Source organism: Agaricus bisporus (genome assembly GCF_000300575.1).
Source record: "Agaricus bisporus var. bisporus H97 unplaced genomic scaffold AGABI2scaffold_2, whole genome shotgun sequence".
NCBI classification, from domain to species: domain Eukaryota; kingdom Fungi; phylum Basidiomycota; class Agaricomycetes; order Agaricales; family Agaricaceae; genus Agaricus; species Agaricus bisporus.
Window position 1 is genome coordinate 2,377 of NW_006267355.1, and position 17,835 is coordinate 20,211.

Below are 17,835 nucleotides of genomic sequence, written 5' to 3' on the forward strand. Positions count from 1 at the left end.
CAACTCGCCGTCACGAACATCAGTCATAAGTAAGAAAGGCCTTAATTGTTCGAATTAATCGTCCGATCACCATGATCAATGAAAAAGGAATGGTCCAATAAGCAGAGTCTACGAGTTACATCGGATTTTTTATGATGCACAAAGAGAACATAAGGATTAATGCTACAAACGCCATCTCTCCCCTAGTGTTCATTAACGAACATAACAACAATACCCATACCTGAACCAATGCACATCGACGTCACAAGCACCCAACCAACCAGTTTGTTTAGCAACGCTCAAACAGGTCGAGATCTGACGAGCGCCGATGCAGCCAAGGGGGTGACCGGTGACGGGCCCATGGCGATGGCACCACCATTGATATTGACCTTTTCAACGGGGATGTTGACATGTTGGACAGAAAAGACAGCTTGACTGGCAAAAGCTTCGTTGATCTCATAGAAATTAACTTCATCTTTGCTGAGGCCTACGAGATCGAGGACTTTTGGATGGCGAATGAGGGACCGACACCCATAATGCCGACAACGGCAGAGTTAATGCATTTGCCAACAATGGGCAAATCAAGCTTCTGAGCGACTGAGAGTCGAGTGAGTAAGACTACAACGGCACCATCAGACACTTGCGATGCATTGCCGGCATGAGTGCACCTGTCCTTTGTGAAGGACGGTTTGAGTTTCGAAAGGCTCGCAGCAGCGACACCGTCCCGAAAACCATCATCAGCATCCATGACAATCTCAACTCCTCCTCTGTCTTGGGATTGACTATAATCGTAGGAACGATTTTGTCTTTGGATTTGCTGGCTTTATGAGCAGCAGTGGCTTTTTGGAAGGATTTAACGGCGAATTTCATCCGGAGTTTTTGGCGACGTTGTCAGAGATCGAACCCATAGGAATTAGGCAGTCCTCTGCTTCCTGGCTTTCTAGAACGCTATTGGAGATCTCAGGTGCGGCCCGAGACCAAGATCGTTGGTCATCGACTCAGCGCCGGCACATTTGAAAGCAGAATGACGATACTGTCTTGACATGTCAGAGTTGTCGTCGGATTCTTCGGGCCGCGCTCCAGCCTTCGGATGTGGATGTTGCTCTGCTTCGAAGACGCGCATCTCCTTTACAGGTCTCATGCTGGTCTCGCAAGACAATAAACGATTAAAGGATATATTCCAGGAGTATAGATAGACATTAATGGAGAGGAAGAGACTGCTCCTCCTTTTTAGCTCCAACGTGCTTCTCGGCTTCAGAGGTATTAGCAGCGTCAGTTCAAATTTAACCATAAGAAAGAGACGAGGAGCACACACCTACAATGCCCTGAGATGTAAAGGGACGCTTAAAATTACCTGTAGCGGGCTTGCCGAGCAAGCAGATAGTGACCCGCTCGACGTCGTAGATACCCTTGACGCCCAGAAGAGCTTGAACAAAGAGGGGCTGGGTGAATTTGAAATAGCCATGTATGACGGCCATCATAACAATGCCCATGTAAGCGGATCGAAGCTGGGAAACGAGTTGAAGCCCTGGAAGGATGGTGGGAGAGGAGAACTGACGAGTTTGGAGACTTCTGTGAGGTCATAATCATTGACAGTAGTGGACACGAGTTTACCGTGCTCTTGAGACCGGTGTGGCGATAGAGGCAAGCATGATCGACGCGAGGGTTGCGCACCATTGGGGCAGCGGCCTCACTAGACACGAGTCAGTTGACGGAAAGAAAGATGTCCCATGAATAAACATACTGAAGTTGAGGACGGTTTGGTCGTTTTCGCGTTTTATCTGTGACCGAGTGAGAGAGACGTGTTTTGATGAGAGATATACGGCAATCGACACGTAGTAGTGGGTGGCGAGGATGACGACCTGGGCAGTAATGTAAGCAATCCTGACGTAGCCGAGGACGACAGGGTCTTCAAAGGGGATTTTGCGGGCCACAAAACAAAGTCATGTTAACGCCCCTTCCCGCCAACCGTTTCTCGGTATACACTTTAAATAATTACGCTACTCGTTCCTACGCGGTGCAAAGTAACGATTCTCTTCTTTTTTTATGGTACAGCTGTGGAAAAAGTAAAGGTCAAGCGAGCCGTCGCCGAACAGAAGACGCACCGGAATGCTTCGGAACACCAAAGCGGAAGAACCACACAATGCGACTAGCGATACCACAATCTTCAATGGTATGGCCATGATTTCCGGCGACGTCCGGGGTGAAGAGCCATAGGATGGACTGGAGAATATCGATGTTTTGTTTGCGAGCCTACGATGAACATTTGAACGCGAAGATTATCACGATTTGTGACAGTAACGCCTCGCTCTCACCTACCTCAATATCTCGATGAGGAGGTGGAAAATAAGCCCTTGGCCGCATCTTACATCAACATAGGGTTTTTCTGCCGCCCAGACCCAGGAATCAAAACGTGCGACTCGGAGGATATAGCAGAGGGTATTGAAGAACCAGGTTCGCTGCTCGAAGGTCAAGGGTAGCCTCCAGGGGTGCTTGAGGGACTTTTGAACGCCCTTGGAGGGCGTGTACGGAGGAAGATGGGGGACTGGCCCTGAGTACTCTGCAGGATGCACCTCCTCCCCGAGCCCAACTTTGACGACATCCTCTGTGTCCTCTGCAAACTCGACGTACGTCTCTCACCCACCCCTTGATGAACCGCTTCCTTACCCTGTCCAGTTTGCTGCCCCTCTCCTTCTGCACCTGTGTTTGCTCTCTACACCTGCCTCGCGTTCAAAGCCCAAATCTATCAATATTGGACTGAAACAAAAGCAGGATGAGATTTCTCGAGCGCTAGTCCTCGCGCGTCAGAGCCATATGTTACCTCAGAAAATGCATCATTTACTCGCCTAGAAAGAAGCAGAAATTACCATCAAGATCTCCATCGACCATCACCGCTGATTGTGTGTGAAGTACCATCAGCGGTGACTTGCCCCTCAAATCGAAGGAGACTCTGATCCTCCTCTCCGGGCTGTGAAAGTTCGTGGATCGTCGGAGTAATCTGATATTGACCTTATGATACCACGTTTAGCAACATCCTGAGAAAAAGAAGAAAGATATTACATCTCCCACTTCTCTTTATCCCATCGCGTCAAAGTCGACGTCTTCAAACTACAAAGGCGAGAACACTGAGAATGTCTGAGGTTGATGTGCGTGACTATACGCTCGACTTTGCGCCATTTGAGGAAAGGTCGGTCGCCTCGCTACGGAAGAGGCAGAAGGTATCGGGAGAGTTCAGGGCACTGGCAGGCGGGGAGCGATATCAAACATGAACAAATAGTGAGTCAACGGTCCGAAAACAAACAATGAAAATTCAATTCGCCACACCACACTACATCCTAATCTCATTGTTTCGACATAGGATGCCATCTGGCACAAGGAACTCGCGATCCCGATCAACGTTCGGGGTCCCCTTTCGCTTTTTAATAACCAGTTGTAGCAAACAGTACTAGGCCTTTCCGTGTGAAAGTTTAGGTGCGTGCATGCAGCATGTCATATGTCACAGCCTCATCCTTGGTCTTAACGATGACTTCGCCTGCAGAAGGGCCGCCCTTGAGGCTGCTTGCGCTAGGTATATACGTCCTCTCTCACCGATAGAGTCGCTGACTAGTAAACCCTGAACAGATGGCGGTGGGATCCGTGGACTTTCAGAACTACTCGTCCTCAAAGAAGTTATGCACCAGCTGATGGGGGTCTTGAGTGGTTTGGCACTTGTGTATTCCGAACAGGGGCAGTGGAAGGAAGCAGAGGCGCTTCAAGTGATGGTGATGGAGAAGAGGAAGCGGCTGCTCGGTGATGATCAACCTCACACACTCACGAGCATGGGCAATCTTGCGCTCACGTACTGGAACCTGGGGCAGCGGAAGGAAGCAGAGGAGCTTGAGGTGGTGATGGAGAAGAGGCAGCAGCTGTCTGGTGATGATTATGATTGTTGAATACTGAGGTGCTTCACCACTGGGAGTGAACAGATACTACACTATATTGAGTATCGAGCATGCCATCACAGGTTAAACTTTCTAGTTGCTTCTTTGTCTTTTCCCCCTATTCTATTCTTAACATCTTTTCGCCATTCCTGACTTTACGCGCCGTTGTTCATTCGTTCATCACTTGTGTTTGAAGGCCGCTGCACGCTAGTGCACGGCGATTACGAGTCCATTTGTATTTTATGCTATTACTATCGGGAACAAAGCTGAGGGATACAGTCTGGGGGTATACCTATGAACGCGACTGCGATATTGACTACGACAACGACGGAGGGGTTGAGAGAACTCGATTTCGATTCGATTTTCAGGGATACGATTATTTCGACTTCGAATCAACAGTATCAAGGTGATGAAAATGAGGATAAGGATAAGGAGAGTGCTCTATTGCTTGTGATTTTGCCGTTTTCCTCGCTATCTCGTATAAAATTGGAATTGCACATGTTGTAATGAATCGTGAAATGGGGTGGAAGCGTTTTATTTCGGGCAAAGCTCTACCTCGTTTATCTGAAGCTGTCTTGCGAGGGGGTCAATAATAATACCTGTGAGTACTACTATCAGCGTCCTTAGGAGCGAACCTTCATTGATATTTCGACTAAGATTAGTTTTTCTTCTGCTCTTCCCGAGTGGAATAGCTCTATGCATTCCTTCTACCCCTCCGATATTCAAAAGTATGCTTACGGTGTTCTTTACACCGCTCATGGCTTCGATGTCGTGCCGCGCCTACCGTGGTATCAAGCTGTTTGAACACGACGTTCAAGCTATACCATATCCAATTTCCGAGATTCAGTTTCATGTGGCTCTTTATGGCCAAATAGCCAGAACACCTCAATCACTTGACAACAGAAGAAGAGCAGTGGAAGGCTGAACAAAAACAAGAGAACGAAAGAGTAGGTGTTCCGCGTCCTCTCCTTCTCGTGTTCTTTGTTGGCGTGGTTTGTTAGTGTATTTTACATACTTCAAGTTTGAGCTTGAACCAAACGGATGACGAAAACGCAGTCAAGAAGAAATGAAAGGAGGGTAGTTGAAACCTTTTGTGGGCGTAAGTCCCTTTTACCTTTAGATACTCAAAAGTACGCTTGCGGTGTTCGTCGTGCCTCTCATCGCCTTCATATCATGCCGCCCTGTTTGAACGTGACATTGCTACACCATACCCAATCTCCCAGATCTATTCTGTGTAGCTCGTCATTGTCGCAATTCCCGGAATATTTCAATCACTCGACAATGGAAGAGGACCAAAGCCAAACGAACAAAATGCGACACGAGTCGTCTTCTCGAGTTTTTTTCTTCTTATTCACTTGGTGCACCTTTTCGCCAGATTCATTAGAAGCATAGTCAAGTTCGAGTTGGGAAGATAGCTTGACAATGATGTTAGCTCGACCTCGTGCTTTTATTCTATCTAAATGCAAAACCAGCGCGCAGTTACTGTTTTCCGTCAGGTTAGTGTAGAATTCAATACTTAAGTCGTCCTCCCGTTGTTTCGAGCCACTACATCCAAAAATTCCCTTTAAATTGTATATCCTAGACTGTTAAGCGAGGTTCGGAGATTGAGACTTGAGATTCGGCTACCAGAAAGGTGCGGATCCTACTTGCTGGCATGGCCTTAGATGTCAAGCAAGTAACGTCGCAGTAACTGACTAACAATTTGCCCAAGATCTTCGATGATACTTACCACACGAGATTCACTGCTTTCTCGAATTTGTGACTGGCCCAGCTACTAGAAATTTCTCTCCGTAGCTGACAGTACAAACATACGAACAACCATATACATGATCAACACCTTATTCTTTAAGCTCCTTCAAGCTCATCCCCCGCGAGTCTCGCCGTCGCAGTCCCACAAAATAAGCCGCGTCCGACGCTAATAGAGCACCATACCCTATACCAGATGTGACACAACCCGCGGGCGGCGAGCTGAAATAATTGGCATCTGTACCCAGAGTGACAAACCTTTCCAGCACCGCTGATGCTCGAGAAAGTAAATCATCAATATGCTGCCAAATGGCAACTGAAACTATATATTACGCACAAACTCAGCTTTAGAATAGGGCCTAGCTATGTCTATCGTCTATTCCAAACAGAGTGGCGAGCAATATCATCCCCTCCTCCTCCTCTTCCCCTCCAAATCACTCTTCCTCAACCTGACACTCTTCGGCGTAATCTCCACCACCTCCTTCTCACTTATATAACTCAACATCTCCTCCAACCCCATCACCCTCTCGGCGCCTCCAACACCACCTTAGCATCCGCCATCACTGTCCTAAAATTCGTCAACTGCTTTTTCAAACACGGGTTTATATGCAACGTCTATGGATAAGAAAGAAATGATGAAGACGACTTGGTGGAACGCACCTTGAGTACCAGGTTCAATAAACATCACCCCTTCCAATAGCATATGCCGAACTCACACCACTCACCATCGAAACCAAACTCCCCTTCCCCCCTCCCCGTATTCGCAATCATTCCTTTGCAGAGAGTGAGTTTTTCGACTACGGTGCCCGCGTATTAGTCTTTAACAACGATTTGACATTCTTCGACTGGTTCTAACCATTTTCCGGGATTATCTTCATCAGGTGTCAATACCGCTTTCGGTGCCCCCCACACATAGTTCAAAACCCTCTCGACGAAGCGTTTCGAGTAAGACGCCGAGACGTAAAACGCCACGACCGCGTCGGCTGTGGGTCCTGGAAGGACTTTTAATGCGACGTTGGTTTAAGCTTCTTTGAGGATACGTTAGCGGATGAGTTGGGATGTCACTTTCGTGCCTTCTTTGCCTAAGGAGGGCGAATCGATTGGCTGGATCAAGACGGAGATTGTCGGTGGATCTATTGGCGTCGTCTAATATGACGTTAATGTATGCGTGAAAATAGGAGGAGAGACTTACGGATAATGGTTGAATCCGAATCGATAGCCCAAATGGTATCATTTACAGAGAGGGTACCGCTGTGGATACATCTGAGATGTAAGAGACCGAGGTATGGATCGTGTTCGAGTTGGACTGAGAGCATGGAGAAGGGGTCGGTGATGGGGAGATGGGACGTGTGAGAGTGTGAGGTCGAAGAGAGGTTCCATGGAGGTTGAGGAGGAGTCATGGTGGTCGGCGTAGAGCAGCGGATACTCGGCCTGTTCGTCTGTAGAACCCAACAAGTCACTTTCCACCTGAGGCACACGCGACGTGTGTCTATCGACTTTATTCACCACCACCAATGGCCGAGTAGAAGAAAGTTTTAAACAGTGCACGTTACCGTAAACCTCGACTGAGAGCTTTACTCAACATGGAGCGCGTTCGAGTCATGGGCATCGACAACCAACGCAACTCCATCGCATACTCCTAATTCTCTCGACTTCTCCACCAGGATCCGCATGTCCTAGTATACAGAGGATATTAACCAAATTTCAATACTAGTGCATTTGGACAAGATGGTGATGCCGTGTTCGCATTCGAGGTCGTTGGAATCCATGACGTGGGTACCAAGAGTGTCGCCAGGAGACGCGGAAAATGAAAGTTCGGAAGTGAGAGTGCCGGATTGACGAAGGAGTCAACTGTTGAGGACGACGATGATGGCGATCGGTCTGGCAAAAAAGAGGGGGCGGTGGCAAGGTGCGCCGGATCCCTCGCGCTGGCACGGCCTTCGATGCCAAGCAAGTAACGCCGCCTGAGTAACTGAGTAACAAGCTGCCTAAGATCTTCGATGATCTACTTACCACACTAAGCCCATACTAGAAATTTCTCTTCGCGGCAGTACAAACGTACAGCTCTCCGGAAAAGAAGGCCTCTGGCAAAGAGCTTTCAGCGTTCCCACAGCTGTCAGTCGCTGACAGACTCTGATGAATCGAAACTTCGGAAGTACTTTCTTATCGCACTAGTGGATCAGAAAGAAGCCTTCAGCGTGTTCGAAGGATGCTAGGTGCGCCCCATAATTCCCACCATCAGAGCACCCGCAGTCAGGTCTTACTTCGACTTCTCCCCCGCAGCGCCGAATGCGCAGCATCTCCGAGTTAGGGGCCAACAGGTGAATTTGTCCGTTGGGCTGCACCATACACTGTTGAAATGGGAATGGCATTTTCCATATTGTCTTGTCTGGCGAGACTCAGAACTGTCGGCTGAAAAGTACTCGCTCAAGTGAGGTACTTGTTTTATGCGCTGAGAATGTTCTCCAAGATTCTGCGGCATTCCATCAAACCTTTTATTAGCATAATGACTCGAGCCAGAGTTCTGCGGACACGGGTTCTCCTGCCTCGTGTTGGAGTGGGTCCTCATTCAATGGATACAAAAGAAAGGCGATCTGACGGCACTGCTCCCTGTCGTTAGGCCTTCTCCATCTATGGCTACCGAAACACCCTCAAAACATTCCACTATGCCCCACGCTACCAAGAAAGGCGTACCTGCCTTTCTACAATCCCTTTACCAGTTCAGTCTTCTGGATTCAGATCACCCCTGACGCATATTAAACTGGGCATTCAACAGTATCGTGGGCGACGAAGATACCAATAATCTGATTTATTGGTCGCCTGACGGTGATTCATTTTTCGGTACGTCACATGAGTCCCTCTCTCCATCCTATCTCATTGTTGCGCGCAGTTCAGGAACCCGACAGATTTGCCCGGGAAGAACTCGGACGATGGTTCAAACACAAAAACTATCAATCGTTTGTGCGACAGTTGAATAACTACGGGTTTTATAAAATCCCGCACCTTCAGCAAGGGACGCTTCGTTCCAATGGCACTAACGAATACTGCCACTACAGCCATCCCGAATTTCGTCGAGACCGGCAAGACCTCCTTGGTCGTATCCAGCGGAAAAGTCAATCAACTCTCAACGATTCGGTAGTCCGCGATCTCCCTCACGCAACGTCGATAAAGAAGGAGGGCTCCGCCGTGGTCGAGATGGTCCCAGCATGCAATTTTCCTCAGGACCAATTGCTCGAAACAATCATGCTCGATGTTGGCGCCCTCAAAGGTCGCCAGACGGAACTGGAAGCAGATAACAGGAATTTACGTAATGAAATGAAAGCCGTTCAAGTTGCGATGCGACAACAGCAAGAGCTTATATTCCGACTCTTGGCCTGCTTCGGCGTGGTTCCTACGACTGGACAGCATCATTGGACGAGAGCGATTCAAGGGGTGGAGAATCAAAAGCTCGTAACAGTCACTGAAATTAATGAAGAAACAAATCACTCAATTGGGTCGACGGATAGGTGTCTCAATGGCGATGATAGTAAGCATTCTACGTAGTATTTTTCCTACCGTTACGTCTAATACTCATTTTTAAATTTAGTAGTTATCTCATCTCCCCCCTGTAGTCCTTCTCCCTCTGTGTCTTTACCATCAAGTTCACCTGAGGGTCGAAATCAATCACCTGCTTGCTCTGACTCTGTGGACAATACGGCTTCTCCCCTCGACAGGCTCGACTCCACCGGTTATGGACTCTCAAATCAGGCACCAAATTTCTCGGAGGACCTCACATCGAATACTTTACTTCCTTTCGAGTCGCTTCATTCTTTCCCGGAAACCAACGAGTCGTTTGATTTTGATGCCGATAATAATTGGGAATTTGTTGATCTTTCTGCGGAGAGTGTAAGCGGTTTGAATCAACACTTTGGTATGGCTGAGATCTGCACCGATCCATTCAATAATTTTCTTTCTTCCGACACGGGAAGTTGCAATGGGTTCACCACCGCAAGTGCCCCCTCTCTAAAGCTTGACGATACCTCCTTTATGCCAACTACTCCCGGCATTTCGGGAGCATCTTCTGCTCCAGGTAATACGACCCACACCAACGTGAGTGCCTTAAGGAGAAAGAGAAAAGCGAGTTTGGTGGATGAGTCGCAGCGCGCTGGGCCTGAGTGCGCTCCTCATCCGCCACCCTCCCCTCTTTCTCCTTATGGCACCCCGACCTCGGCCGATTTCATTCTTCCCACTTCCTTGCATCCTCCTGGCAATGATCAGGTCATCGAAACAACCATCCAATCGACATGCCCTTGGTCTCCTAGCGACAACTTCGTACTAGACACTTCAGCTACCCTCTTCCCTTCCAGCGTTGAAGGTAATAGGTCCCCGAAACGTGCCAGAAGATGATAAACTCCCATGATCATGTAAGTTTTGTTAACGTACCATATTAAACCTTGACCTTATATGAACTCAGGAAAGCCGGGGCTGGTCCCTACTTGACCTGTGATAATTGTATTTGTATTTTCTTTCCCTGTCTATTTTTCGCTGTGTTAGACTTCGCGCGTCGCCCTAATATGAAGTTTTGGACTATTGTGGTAGTTCGTGGCCATGAGGCTCGCATTCTTGCTGTCGATGATCAAATGACCCGACTTATTCTCCGCCAACGGAATGTTCCGGTTCTGCAACCCACGATATTTGATTAAACGCGGTTGATCAGGCTCTACTACTAAGAAGTACATATCATACGCGTACATAGCGTATTGACCCTGATGGACAAGAAGGGTATTCTTCCTGACACGCATGTTTACTTTAAACTAACTCGGATTTAACGAGCAGGTCAAGCCGGTTGCCCATTAGGTCACTCGCGCCTTCATGAAGCCTCTTACAGTCCTGCCTCTGCAATCTGCTGCGCCACCCAGGTCCAGCAAAAGCCATGTTTGGAAAATAATCGTTTATGCTCTCCTCCTCCAATTTGCGCTCTACATTCTTTACATTCGAACCTACTACTTCGGAGATTCAGTCCCAAACGGCACACTTCGATCCGTCATACGACCTGACGTTGTTGCTCACCGTTCTAATTTGACTGAACGTTGCCGAACTTTACGAGCCCCTGCAGGACCTCCGCCATCCTTTGACCCGGCATCTCGTCTCGACGGACATTCCGACCGCTTCGTTCCAGGCACGCGACCCGTGCTTATCCGTGATGCTAGGATCTGGACAGGTCACGATGATGGTAAGGAGGTCATACACGGCGACGTTCTATTGGATCGTGGTTTGGTAGTCGGCGTTGGAAAGTTGTCTGAGGTGGACTATGAGGAATTCAAAGAGCTGAGTGTGGTGGATGCGAAGGGACGCTGGGTAACGCCAGGTCTGGTTGATTTACACTCCCATATTGCCGTGGACAGTGCCCCACATCTTAATGGTGCGTGTTATTGGGTCCCCCAAAATTGCTCTACTGATCGTCCGATGAACAGGTGCTGCCGATACGAACTCGCGCAAGGCCCCTATTCTGCCTTGGATCCGAAGCATTGACGGAATGAACACCCATGATCAGGCGTTCGAACTCACTGTTTCCGGCGGCGTGTCGACCGCGCAAATATTACCAGGAAGTGCGGGCAACATCGGTATGTAACTCATCTGCTCGTGTATCCGTGCCATGACACACCGCGTTTTAGGTGGACAGGCTTTCGTGATCAAATTAAGGCCTACAGACGAGAAATCGACCATTTCAAAGGTTGTGGAACCTCCGGAGACGTTGATCAAATCATCAGATAATGTCACCCATGTTCATTGGAGACACATGAAGTACGCGTGCTTCTTTACTTTGATTGTTGACTGACATCCTTCCTTCGGGATAGACACGCGTGTGGTATGTTTTCTGTCAATGACCCTCGCTCGAGATCATAACATCTTCAAGGCGAAAACCAGGACAGAGTATACAACCAAGTGCGAATGGATGCTGCCTGGAATTTCCGGGAGGCTTACCATACCGCGAATGAAATCAAGATTGCCCAAGATGCCTTCTGCGATGCGGTAGAGGCGGAATACTGGGACGTTGTGGACGGAAAGGACATTCCTGAAGATTATCAATGGGAGTCCCTGGTTGATGTCCTAAGAGGCAAAGTTCGCGTAGGTCGAAGCCTTGTACTTTCGTGATTCAACTAGTGACCCAAGACAGCTCTCCGTCCATTGTTACGAGGTATGATCTGTGCTTTGTCGATACCCTTGACCTACCTTGTTTGTCAGGCTGTCGATCTCGACATGATGGTTCGGGTAAGCTTGAATAAACCTTCTGTCTTGTCCAGTTCACTAACTTTCATTCCAGTTATCAAACGAATTCCAGTTCCACATCACGTCTTTCCATCATGGAGGAGATACCCATCTTGTCCCCGATCTCTTGAAGAAGACTTTCGTTAGTGATTAATCTGGGTCTTTCTGACTCTTTGAACTGACATTCTATCAAGGGAGGACCGCCGACTGTTGCATTATTTGCCTCGAACGCACGGAAAAAGCGTGAAGCTTATCGCAATTCCGAATTTGCACCACGAATTCTGGCGAGCCATGATATTCCAGTTGTGATGAAAGTGCGCACCTCATGCTCCCTTGCACTTGGGATGGCGACTCATGACGATCTATAGTCTGACCATCCAGTGCTGAACTCCCGCCATCTTCTTTTTGAGGCACAACTTGCTCACTACTATGGCTTAAGCACAGAACTAGCTCTATCGTCTGTAACCACTACATCAGCGAAAGCGGCTGGTTTAAGCCACCGAGTAGGCTTCTTAAGTAAAGGTTAGCTCTATATTGAGAACGTGTCAACGCAGCATGATTTAATTGCATATTCTCTAGGTTATGACGCAGGTAAGGTGCCCATTTCCCCAAGCATGCAAGAATTTAATGACTATCCTTCTAGACGTTGTCATGTGGGACTCTCACCCGTTAAGCCTGGGAGCAACTCCGGCTCAAGTATTCATTGACGGTATCCCACAGCTCAAAGATCCCCATGTTCTTCACAAGCCTGACGGTCTCCAACGATCGCCACGAACGCCAAATTTTGACCGAGAGGCACGTGAAACTGTTGAATTCGACGGTCTTCCACCACTACGCAGGCACCATCGCTTCGTAAACGGTGAGATTATCAAATTAGTCAACGTCAGCACTGTATGGGCAATGGACGACATGAATGACGATCATCCTTCACTTGATGATACAGTCCCTGGTGCATCACATGATGTATTCCTTCAGGACGGGACGGTTATTTGCGTTACCAAGATGGGTTCTCGATGTGATGTCAATGGGGATGTAAACACTCGAGCGATCCACGAGATAGACTTGCAGGGTGGAGCTTTGTTACCTGGTTTAGTGTCATTTGGTGCTCCGCTGGGCTTGGAGGAAATCGCTCAGGAACCTTCGACGAATGACGGATCTGTCCCAGATGCTTTGACGGGATCGGTACCCGCGATCACCGGAGGAACGAATGCCATTATACGTGCTGTTGATGGATTAGCATTCAACGGCAGGAACCTTTTGTATGTTTTGTCTTCGTCTCCCTTGCCTCTTCAAACTTTACATTATGTAGGCATGCATACCGTAATGGTGTCACTAAAGCAATCACCGCACCCTCTGGAGGGGGATTTATCCAGGGTCTTTCGACAGAAATTTTCACTGGGGCAGAGAATGCTATTCAGCGTAGAGCCATTTTACAAGAGGAGACCGCGCTTCATATTACGATCAGTCACAGTGTCGATGCAAGTATTAGTACGCAGATTGCAACGCTTCGACAACTCTTGTTGCAATCGGATACCCCGGCATGGAAGCGTGTCCGCGAGGCGAGTTAATGTCTACTTCGTTGGTACTTATCTCTAAAGTCTTATTGGTTTTATAGAGGGATATTCCGTTGGTTGTCAATGTCGACAGCGCAGACATCATGTCAACACTGCTTAGATTGAAAGCCGAATTCCGTCGTAACACCGGTAACGATTTCGACATGACCTTCACTGGAGGCTCCGAAGCACATCTGATTGCTGAGGATATTGCACGAGCTGGTGTCAGTGTCATTGTTACTATGCCGCGGCCCTATCCCGGAAATTGGGAGAGTCAACGAATGTGAGGCTTTGTGCTCCCATTCGACTTCAATCTACTAGACCTAATATTATGTATATATTCAGATTGGCGGGTGCACCACTAACGCACGACAATGTTGTCATGGAACTTCTCGAAGCTGGGGTGAACGTTGGAATTGGGGTTATAGATGGCTACGCAGTTCGCAACACAAGATTTGAAGTCGCTTGGGTATGTCGGTGGCTTTCTACACGAAACGCCAGGTTTACTAAGACCCTACTATAGCTAGCCCTCAACTCGTTTGGAGAGATTGGTAGATGGGAAGCCTTGGCTCTTGTCACTATCAATGTCCAGCGTGCACTTCGAACGCATAAACAACAGAACGTTATGCCATCTGAGCTCGTGGCTTACCAAGGTGGTGACTGGATGGACTTCCAGAGCAGAGTCGTTGGCGTGTTTTCAAATGAACAAGGAATTGCCGAAATATTCTGATCTATTCAAATGTAACAACTTTACTCGGACCATTGACTTCTACGAGACCAGTTGTTGTAGTTTGAAGCCCCGTAGCTTTATGACGACCCGTAGTTTTATGATGACTTTACCAATTTGATCCCCGATCTGAAACTCTTGAATTCTTTCTGAGCTGATTCTAAGCCGCCAACAAAACATTTGTGGCATTCACGTTTGGCCGTGGCCGCAGTATACAACAATGAGTCGAGCTACGCCAACGATCCTCGTAAATTTGAAGGCTTGTAGATTAATCAAAAAATTCGTGTAACAACATTATTTAACACCATGGTACAAAGGAGATTTATGATCGGTATATGATCGATATATATTCTACAAAAAAAAAGATCAAGAAAAAAAGTATTGATTCCTCGGGGAATCAAATCATCGAAAAGAACATGGTTATACAATTCCCAACGCAGCCTTCTTTGACCCGATCTCATCTCTCAAGATCGAGACTCTCATGTCAAGCCTCGAAGACAAATCCGTCGAATTCGTCACAAGTGCCATAGCCTTATCCACATGCTGTCCAGCGGATTTGATGGCCGACTGCCACTTATCTCTCAACGCCTGTCCCATTTCATTTCCTTGCATTTCAACAGCTTCAACTTCTTTCAAATCTAGAACTGCAAGTTCGAACATAGAAACGCTACCAATCCAAGTACTGTTGGTTATTTGATTTTGATAGCTGTGGGCATCGAGGAGGTAAGCACGACTTGTAGAATAATCTTTGATTGTACGGTGGATGATGCCGAGGAGTAGCGATCGAAGCGCAAATTCATCCGGTGTATCTAGCACCGCAAGATCCTTGGATTTAGATGGAGATGGATTCTCGGATGGAGAAGAGTGAGGACTCGAAATTTTGTGAGGTGGTAATGTTGAATACCATTCGTTGATATGAAGATGAGCTATAGTGTCTGAGATTCGCGCATAGTTGTTCCAGACTAAAAGCAGGTCAGAAAACAATATTATAAGAGACGAATTATTGGCACGTACAAGCGCCCAATTCTGGATATATAGTGAAGTGGTGAGATGATATTTATACGGGGTCGACAAATGACATACCCTCGGCAGGATTGAAGGTAATAGCCTCTACGAAATTGGCTTCTTTCTTCCCGAGCCGTTTTTGCTTACTTTGGTAAAAGGCGACTGTAACTATTTTTTAGAAAGAATTTTATGGACAAGTGGCGGGTTTTCATACTCTTCTTTTTAATAAAAACTTCGGTGGGGAGATCTTTTCCGCCAATCTTCTTCTCAAGAAGTCCTGGGATAGCATCAAAAAGTCTTTGAGATTCTTCGTAGTTGCCAAGCGACCAGTAGCAGCCGGCTGCTACAAAATAATAGGTGGCGTGGCTCCTGTGGACACATATAAGGTGCTGCATGGAGAATATATTAAAGATGATACCAGGTGTTGAGTTCGGTGATTCGAAGGAATGATTTTGCAGCTTCTTCGTACCTGCGCTGCCCCAAAAGGGTCCAAGCGAGCTCAAATACGAGCTTTTTGCAATAGTGAGTGGTCAGTCAAGGCCACCTGGGGAGAGTCGGAAACGTACAAGACTGTCACCTTGATCGTAACGAATTTGGCGCTCTGGCTTCAGTCCCTTCTCAAGGACATTGATAGCGGCCTCGGGGTCATTAGACATACGCAAGAGTTTAGCCTTGAGGGTTACGACCGTAAGCAAAAATTATAAAACGGTGGTGGGAAGTAACAACCTTATTGAGAATCCATAGGGCACCATTAGGATATCTGTCGTACACTCTAAACACCATAGGTGAGCGAATAATTTGTCAAAATCATATTTACTGACCTATCAACTAGGGATTGGTACTCTTTGAGAGTGTCAGATTCATTTGCGTGGAATCCAGAGAGCAAAAGGACGACGCCATAGTAAGTCATAAGCACGAGTCTATCATCATGAGTAGGTGTAAGAAACGCATCAAACGAATGGAAAAGGGAGGATGTCACCCAGCGAATACGGAATGAGTATCATTCCGAGCAGCTGAAACTGTGAGGGCATTGAGACCCAGTTTCCTGTCTGCCTTGAATCCAAAAAGTCCAACGACGCTCCTACGGAAAATGAGATATGAGAGGCTACTATACTTTCCACACTCACTGTACTCGTTTCGGAAGGAGGGAAAAAGCAAGATTGAAAAGCCCATAGCCTAGACCGCAGTGAAGTGTCAAGAATAAACAAAATTGATACCAATTCAGTACTGACCAAATGCAGTTCCTGCAATGATTAGATCATCGATCGGATTGTCCGGCTTGGACGGATCGGGGGGATGGACCTCGGTCAAAGCTGGAGAAGATGTCGACGTAAAGCGGCCAATTAGGAAACCACGTTTCTTCGGCTCCGAGCTGGTAGAGCGGGGAAGAGTTGTGACGGAAGACGCGGGAGATGAGAAAGATGAATTCGAGACGGAGCTTGAGCTTGAACCTGTCAAACTAGTCGTAGTTGACCCGTGACTGGCTGCGTCTGAAATTGCAGATGACGGAGAGAGATAAGGATCGAGTCCGTTGGGAAAAACGGATTTGAAGAGTCTTCAAAAAATGGTGAGTAGGCTACAATGGATGAAAAAGACATCAGCTACTTTGTAAACTTGGAATGAGCACTGAGCTAAGTTCAGTACAATGAATCTAAGCAGTACAACGAGACACACGAATTGAGGGCATAACTACAATATGATCGTTAGAGTATATAGGAGGGATATGGAGACGAAGACATACAGGCATTGTAGATAACCCACGTAGGATTCACTGAGGAGCGCGTGAAGCGGTGACCAAGGCAGTGAACTTGACAAGACACATACCTTAGAGCATGAACAAGTCCGAGTAGAATAACGGCGTGGGCGTTGATGATCTCCCATTCTATACCAGGTTGGAAGCGATGGTTCCCCGCAACTTGTGTTTGTTTCGTAAATTTGCGGGTGCCGGCCTCTGCAAGACCAAGAGCACGATTCGCCTCCTCGATGACGTGTGCCTATAACAATTTTAGCTCCTGCATTGAACTGAGAAAGACTCTCCTGACCTCGAGCCCCAACGCAGCCTCGAGGAAGGCAGCAGTACCGAGGCCGATAAGGTGAAATGGATCATCCTTGCCATCGAAAAGGGCTCTGCCGCCATCCATGTCATCTTCGAAAAGACGGCCGAAGGCATTGCTGGCGTCGCTGAGAGTAGCAAGTTCGCGGTCGAGATCCATGAAGGGGGTCATTCCCACGACAATCTACGCTCTATATCTGCTCATACGCAAATGGAAGCATGTTCCCACTCGCACGGACCCGACTTTAGAACTTCACTGCTGCTCCCTGTGCTAGCCTCTTCGTTGAAGTCTACAAGTATGGTATATGGGTACATCAGCTGCACGAAGTTGCTCCAACACCGGGTACTTTACCCGTAAAAATCCCGGTCTTCATGATCATGATGGTCAGATATTTATATCTCTCTGTGCTCCCTGGCTCCGGTTGACTTGGTCAGGCGGACAAACAGACATTTTTACAACACGGCAAGCACCCAGTACGCTTACGCTTACTGATGTATTGACGACGAAGCAAGATCGAACCTCTTTCTGAGTTCGTGGCATTCTGATGTGTAACATTGATCAAGATCATATCAGTGGTCTTCAACGCTATATTGGAAAATAAG

At 47.6% G+C, this 17,835-nt stretch overlaps 7 protein-coding genes across 7 annotated transcripts; 3 read left to right on the forward strand and 4 right to left on the reverse strand.

Annotated features, from left to right (window-relative positions):
- Positions 1 to 278: 278 nt before the first annotated feature.
- AGABI2DRAFT_114740 (hypothetical protein) lies at positions 279 to 727 on the reverse strand (the record flags this gene model as incomplete). The annotated part of the gene is made up of 2 exons (XM_006457630.1): positions 279 to 414; positions 471 to 727. 2 exons carry the CDS (start codon positions 725 to 727, stop codon positions 279 to 281), a joined length of 393 nt encoding a protein of 130 aa, XP_006457693.1.
- A 535-nt stretch (positions 728 to 1,262) lies between these two features.
- Positions 1,263 to 1,913, reverse strand: AGABI2DRAFT_64306 (hypothetical protein; the record flags this gene model as incomplete). The annotated part of the gene is made up of 4 exons (XM_006457631.1): positions 1,263 to 1,487; positions 1,538 to 1,668; positions 1,724 to 1,760; positions 1,803 to 1,913. Coding segments are annotated over 4 exons (504 nt in total), but the record flags the coding sequence as incomplete, so codon positions are not given.
- Positions 1,914 to 3,302: 1,389 nt separating this feature from the next.
- AGABI2DRAFT_190134 (hypothetical protein) lies at positions 3,303 to 4,219 on the forward strand. Its single transcript, XM_006457632.1, has 3 exons — positions 3,303 to 3,450; positions 3,518 to 3,547; positions 3,601 to 4,219. The coding sequence occupies exon 3, from the start codon at positions 3,651 to 3,653 to the stop codon at positions 3,909 to 3,911; it is 261 nt and encodes an 86-aa protein (XP_006457695.1). The 5' UTR covers positions 3,303 to 3,450; positions 3,518 to 3,547; positions 3,601 to 3,650; the 3' UTR covers positions 3,912 to 4,219.
- A 2,239-nt stretch (positions 4,220 to 6,458) lies between these two features.
- On the reverse strand, positions 6,459 to 7,045 carry AGABI2DRAFT_114743 (hypothetical protein; the record flags this gene model as incomplete). Its single annotated transcript, XM_006457633.1, has 3 exons — positions 6,459 to 6,637; positions 6,711 to 6,791; positions 6,838 to 7,045. 3 exons carry the CDS (start codon positions 7,043 to 7,045, stop codon positions 6,459 to 6,461), a joined length of 468 nt encoding a protein of 155 aa, XP_006457696.1.
- Positions 7,046 to 8,256: 1,211 nt separating this feature from the next.
- Positions 8,257 to 10,053, forward strand: AGABI2DRAFT_190136 (hypothetical protein). The gene is made up of 4 exons (XM_006458749.1): positions 8,257 to 8,364; positions 8,422 to 8,486; positions 8,536 to 9,171; positions 9,232 to 10,053. Exons 1-4 carry the CDS (start codon positions 8,279 to 8,281, stop codon positions 10,029 to 10,031), a joined length of 1,587 nt encoding a protein of 528 aa, XP_006458812.1. The 5' UTR covers positions 8,257 to 8,278; the 3' UTR covers positions 10,032 to 10,053.
- A 443-nt stretch (positions 10,054 to 10,496) lies between these two features.
- On the forward strand, positions 10,497 to 14,177 carry AGABI2DRAFT_114745 (hypothetical protein; the record flags this gene model as incomplete). The annotated part of the gene is made up of 15 exons (XM_006457634.1): positions 10,497 to 11,046; positions 11,099 to 11,248; positions 11,300 to 11,429; positions 11,483 to 11,493; positions 11,542 to 11,747; positions 11,799 to 11,897; positions 11,950 to 12,036; positions 12,089 to 12,208; positions 12,263 to 12,416; positions 12,474 to 12,485; positions 12,538 to 13,153; positions 13,204 to 13,444; positions 13,510 to 13,730; positions 13,793 to 13,916; positions 13,971 to 14,177. The coding sequence occupies 15 exons, from the start codon at positions 10,497 to 10,499 to the stop codon at positions 14,175 to 14,177; spliced, it is 2,928 nt and encodes a 975-aa protein (XP_006457697.1).
- Positions 14,178 to 14,341: 164 nt separating this feature from the next.
- AGABI2DRAFT_176324 (hypothetical protein) lies at positions 14,342 to 17,392 on the reverse strand (the record flags this gene model as incomplete). Its single annotated transcript, XM_006457635.1, has 16 exons — positions 14,342 to 15,136; positions 15,189 to 15,200; positions 15,258 to 15,341; positions 15,394 to 15,548; positions 15,598 to 15,689; positions 15,746 to 15,850; positions 15,906 to 15,951; positions 16,001 to 16,099; positions 16,159 to 16,260; positions 16,307 to 16,355; positions 16,412 to 16,734; positions 16,785 to 16,805; positions 16,854 to 16,864; positions 16,917 to 16,950; positions 17,004 to 17,173; positions 17,222 to 17,392. The coding sequence occupies 16 exons, from the start codon at positions 17,390 to 17,392 to the stop codon at positions 14,595 to 14,597; spliced, it is 2,016 nt and encodes a 671-aa protein (XP_006457698.1). The 3' UTR covers positions 14,342 to 14,594.
- Between the last annotated feature and the right edge of the window lie 443 nt (positions 17,393 to 17,835).

What these genes read in the sequence shown, in the direction of transcription:
- AGABI2DRAFT_190134 (XM_006457632.1), top strand. Translation starts at nt 3,651, where the DNA reads ATGCACCAGCTGATGGGGGTCTTGAGTGGTTTGGCACTTGTGTATTCC.
- AGABI2DRAFT_190136 (XM_006458749.1), top strand. Translation starts at nt 8,279, where the DNA reads ATGGCTACCGAAACACCCTCAAAACATTCCACTATGCCCCACGCTACC. An exon ending in TTTCTACAATCCCTTTACCA is followed by an intron (nt 8,365 to 8,421) that starts GTTCAGTCTTCT and finishes GGCATTCAACAG; the next exon opens with TATCGTGGGCGACGAAGATA. An exon ending in TGACGGTGATTCATTTTTCG is followed by an intron (nt 8,487 to 8,535) that starts GTACGTCACATG and finishes TGTTGCGCGCAG; the next exon opens with TTCAGGAACCCGACAGATTT.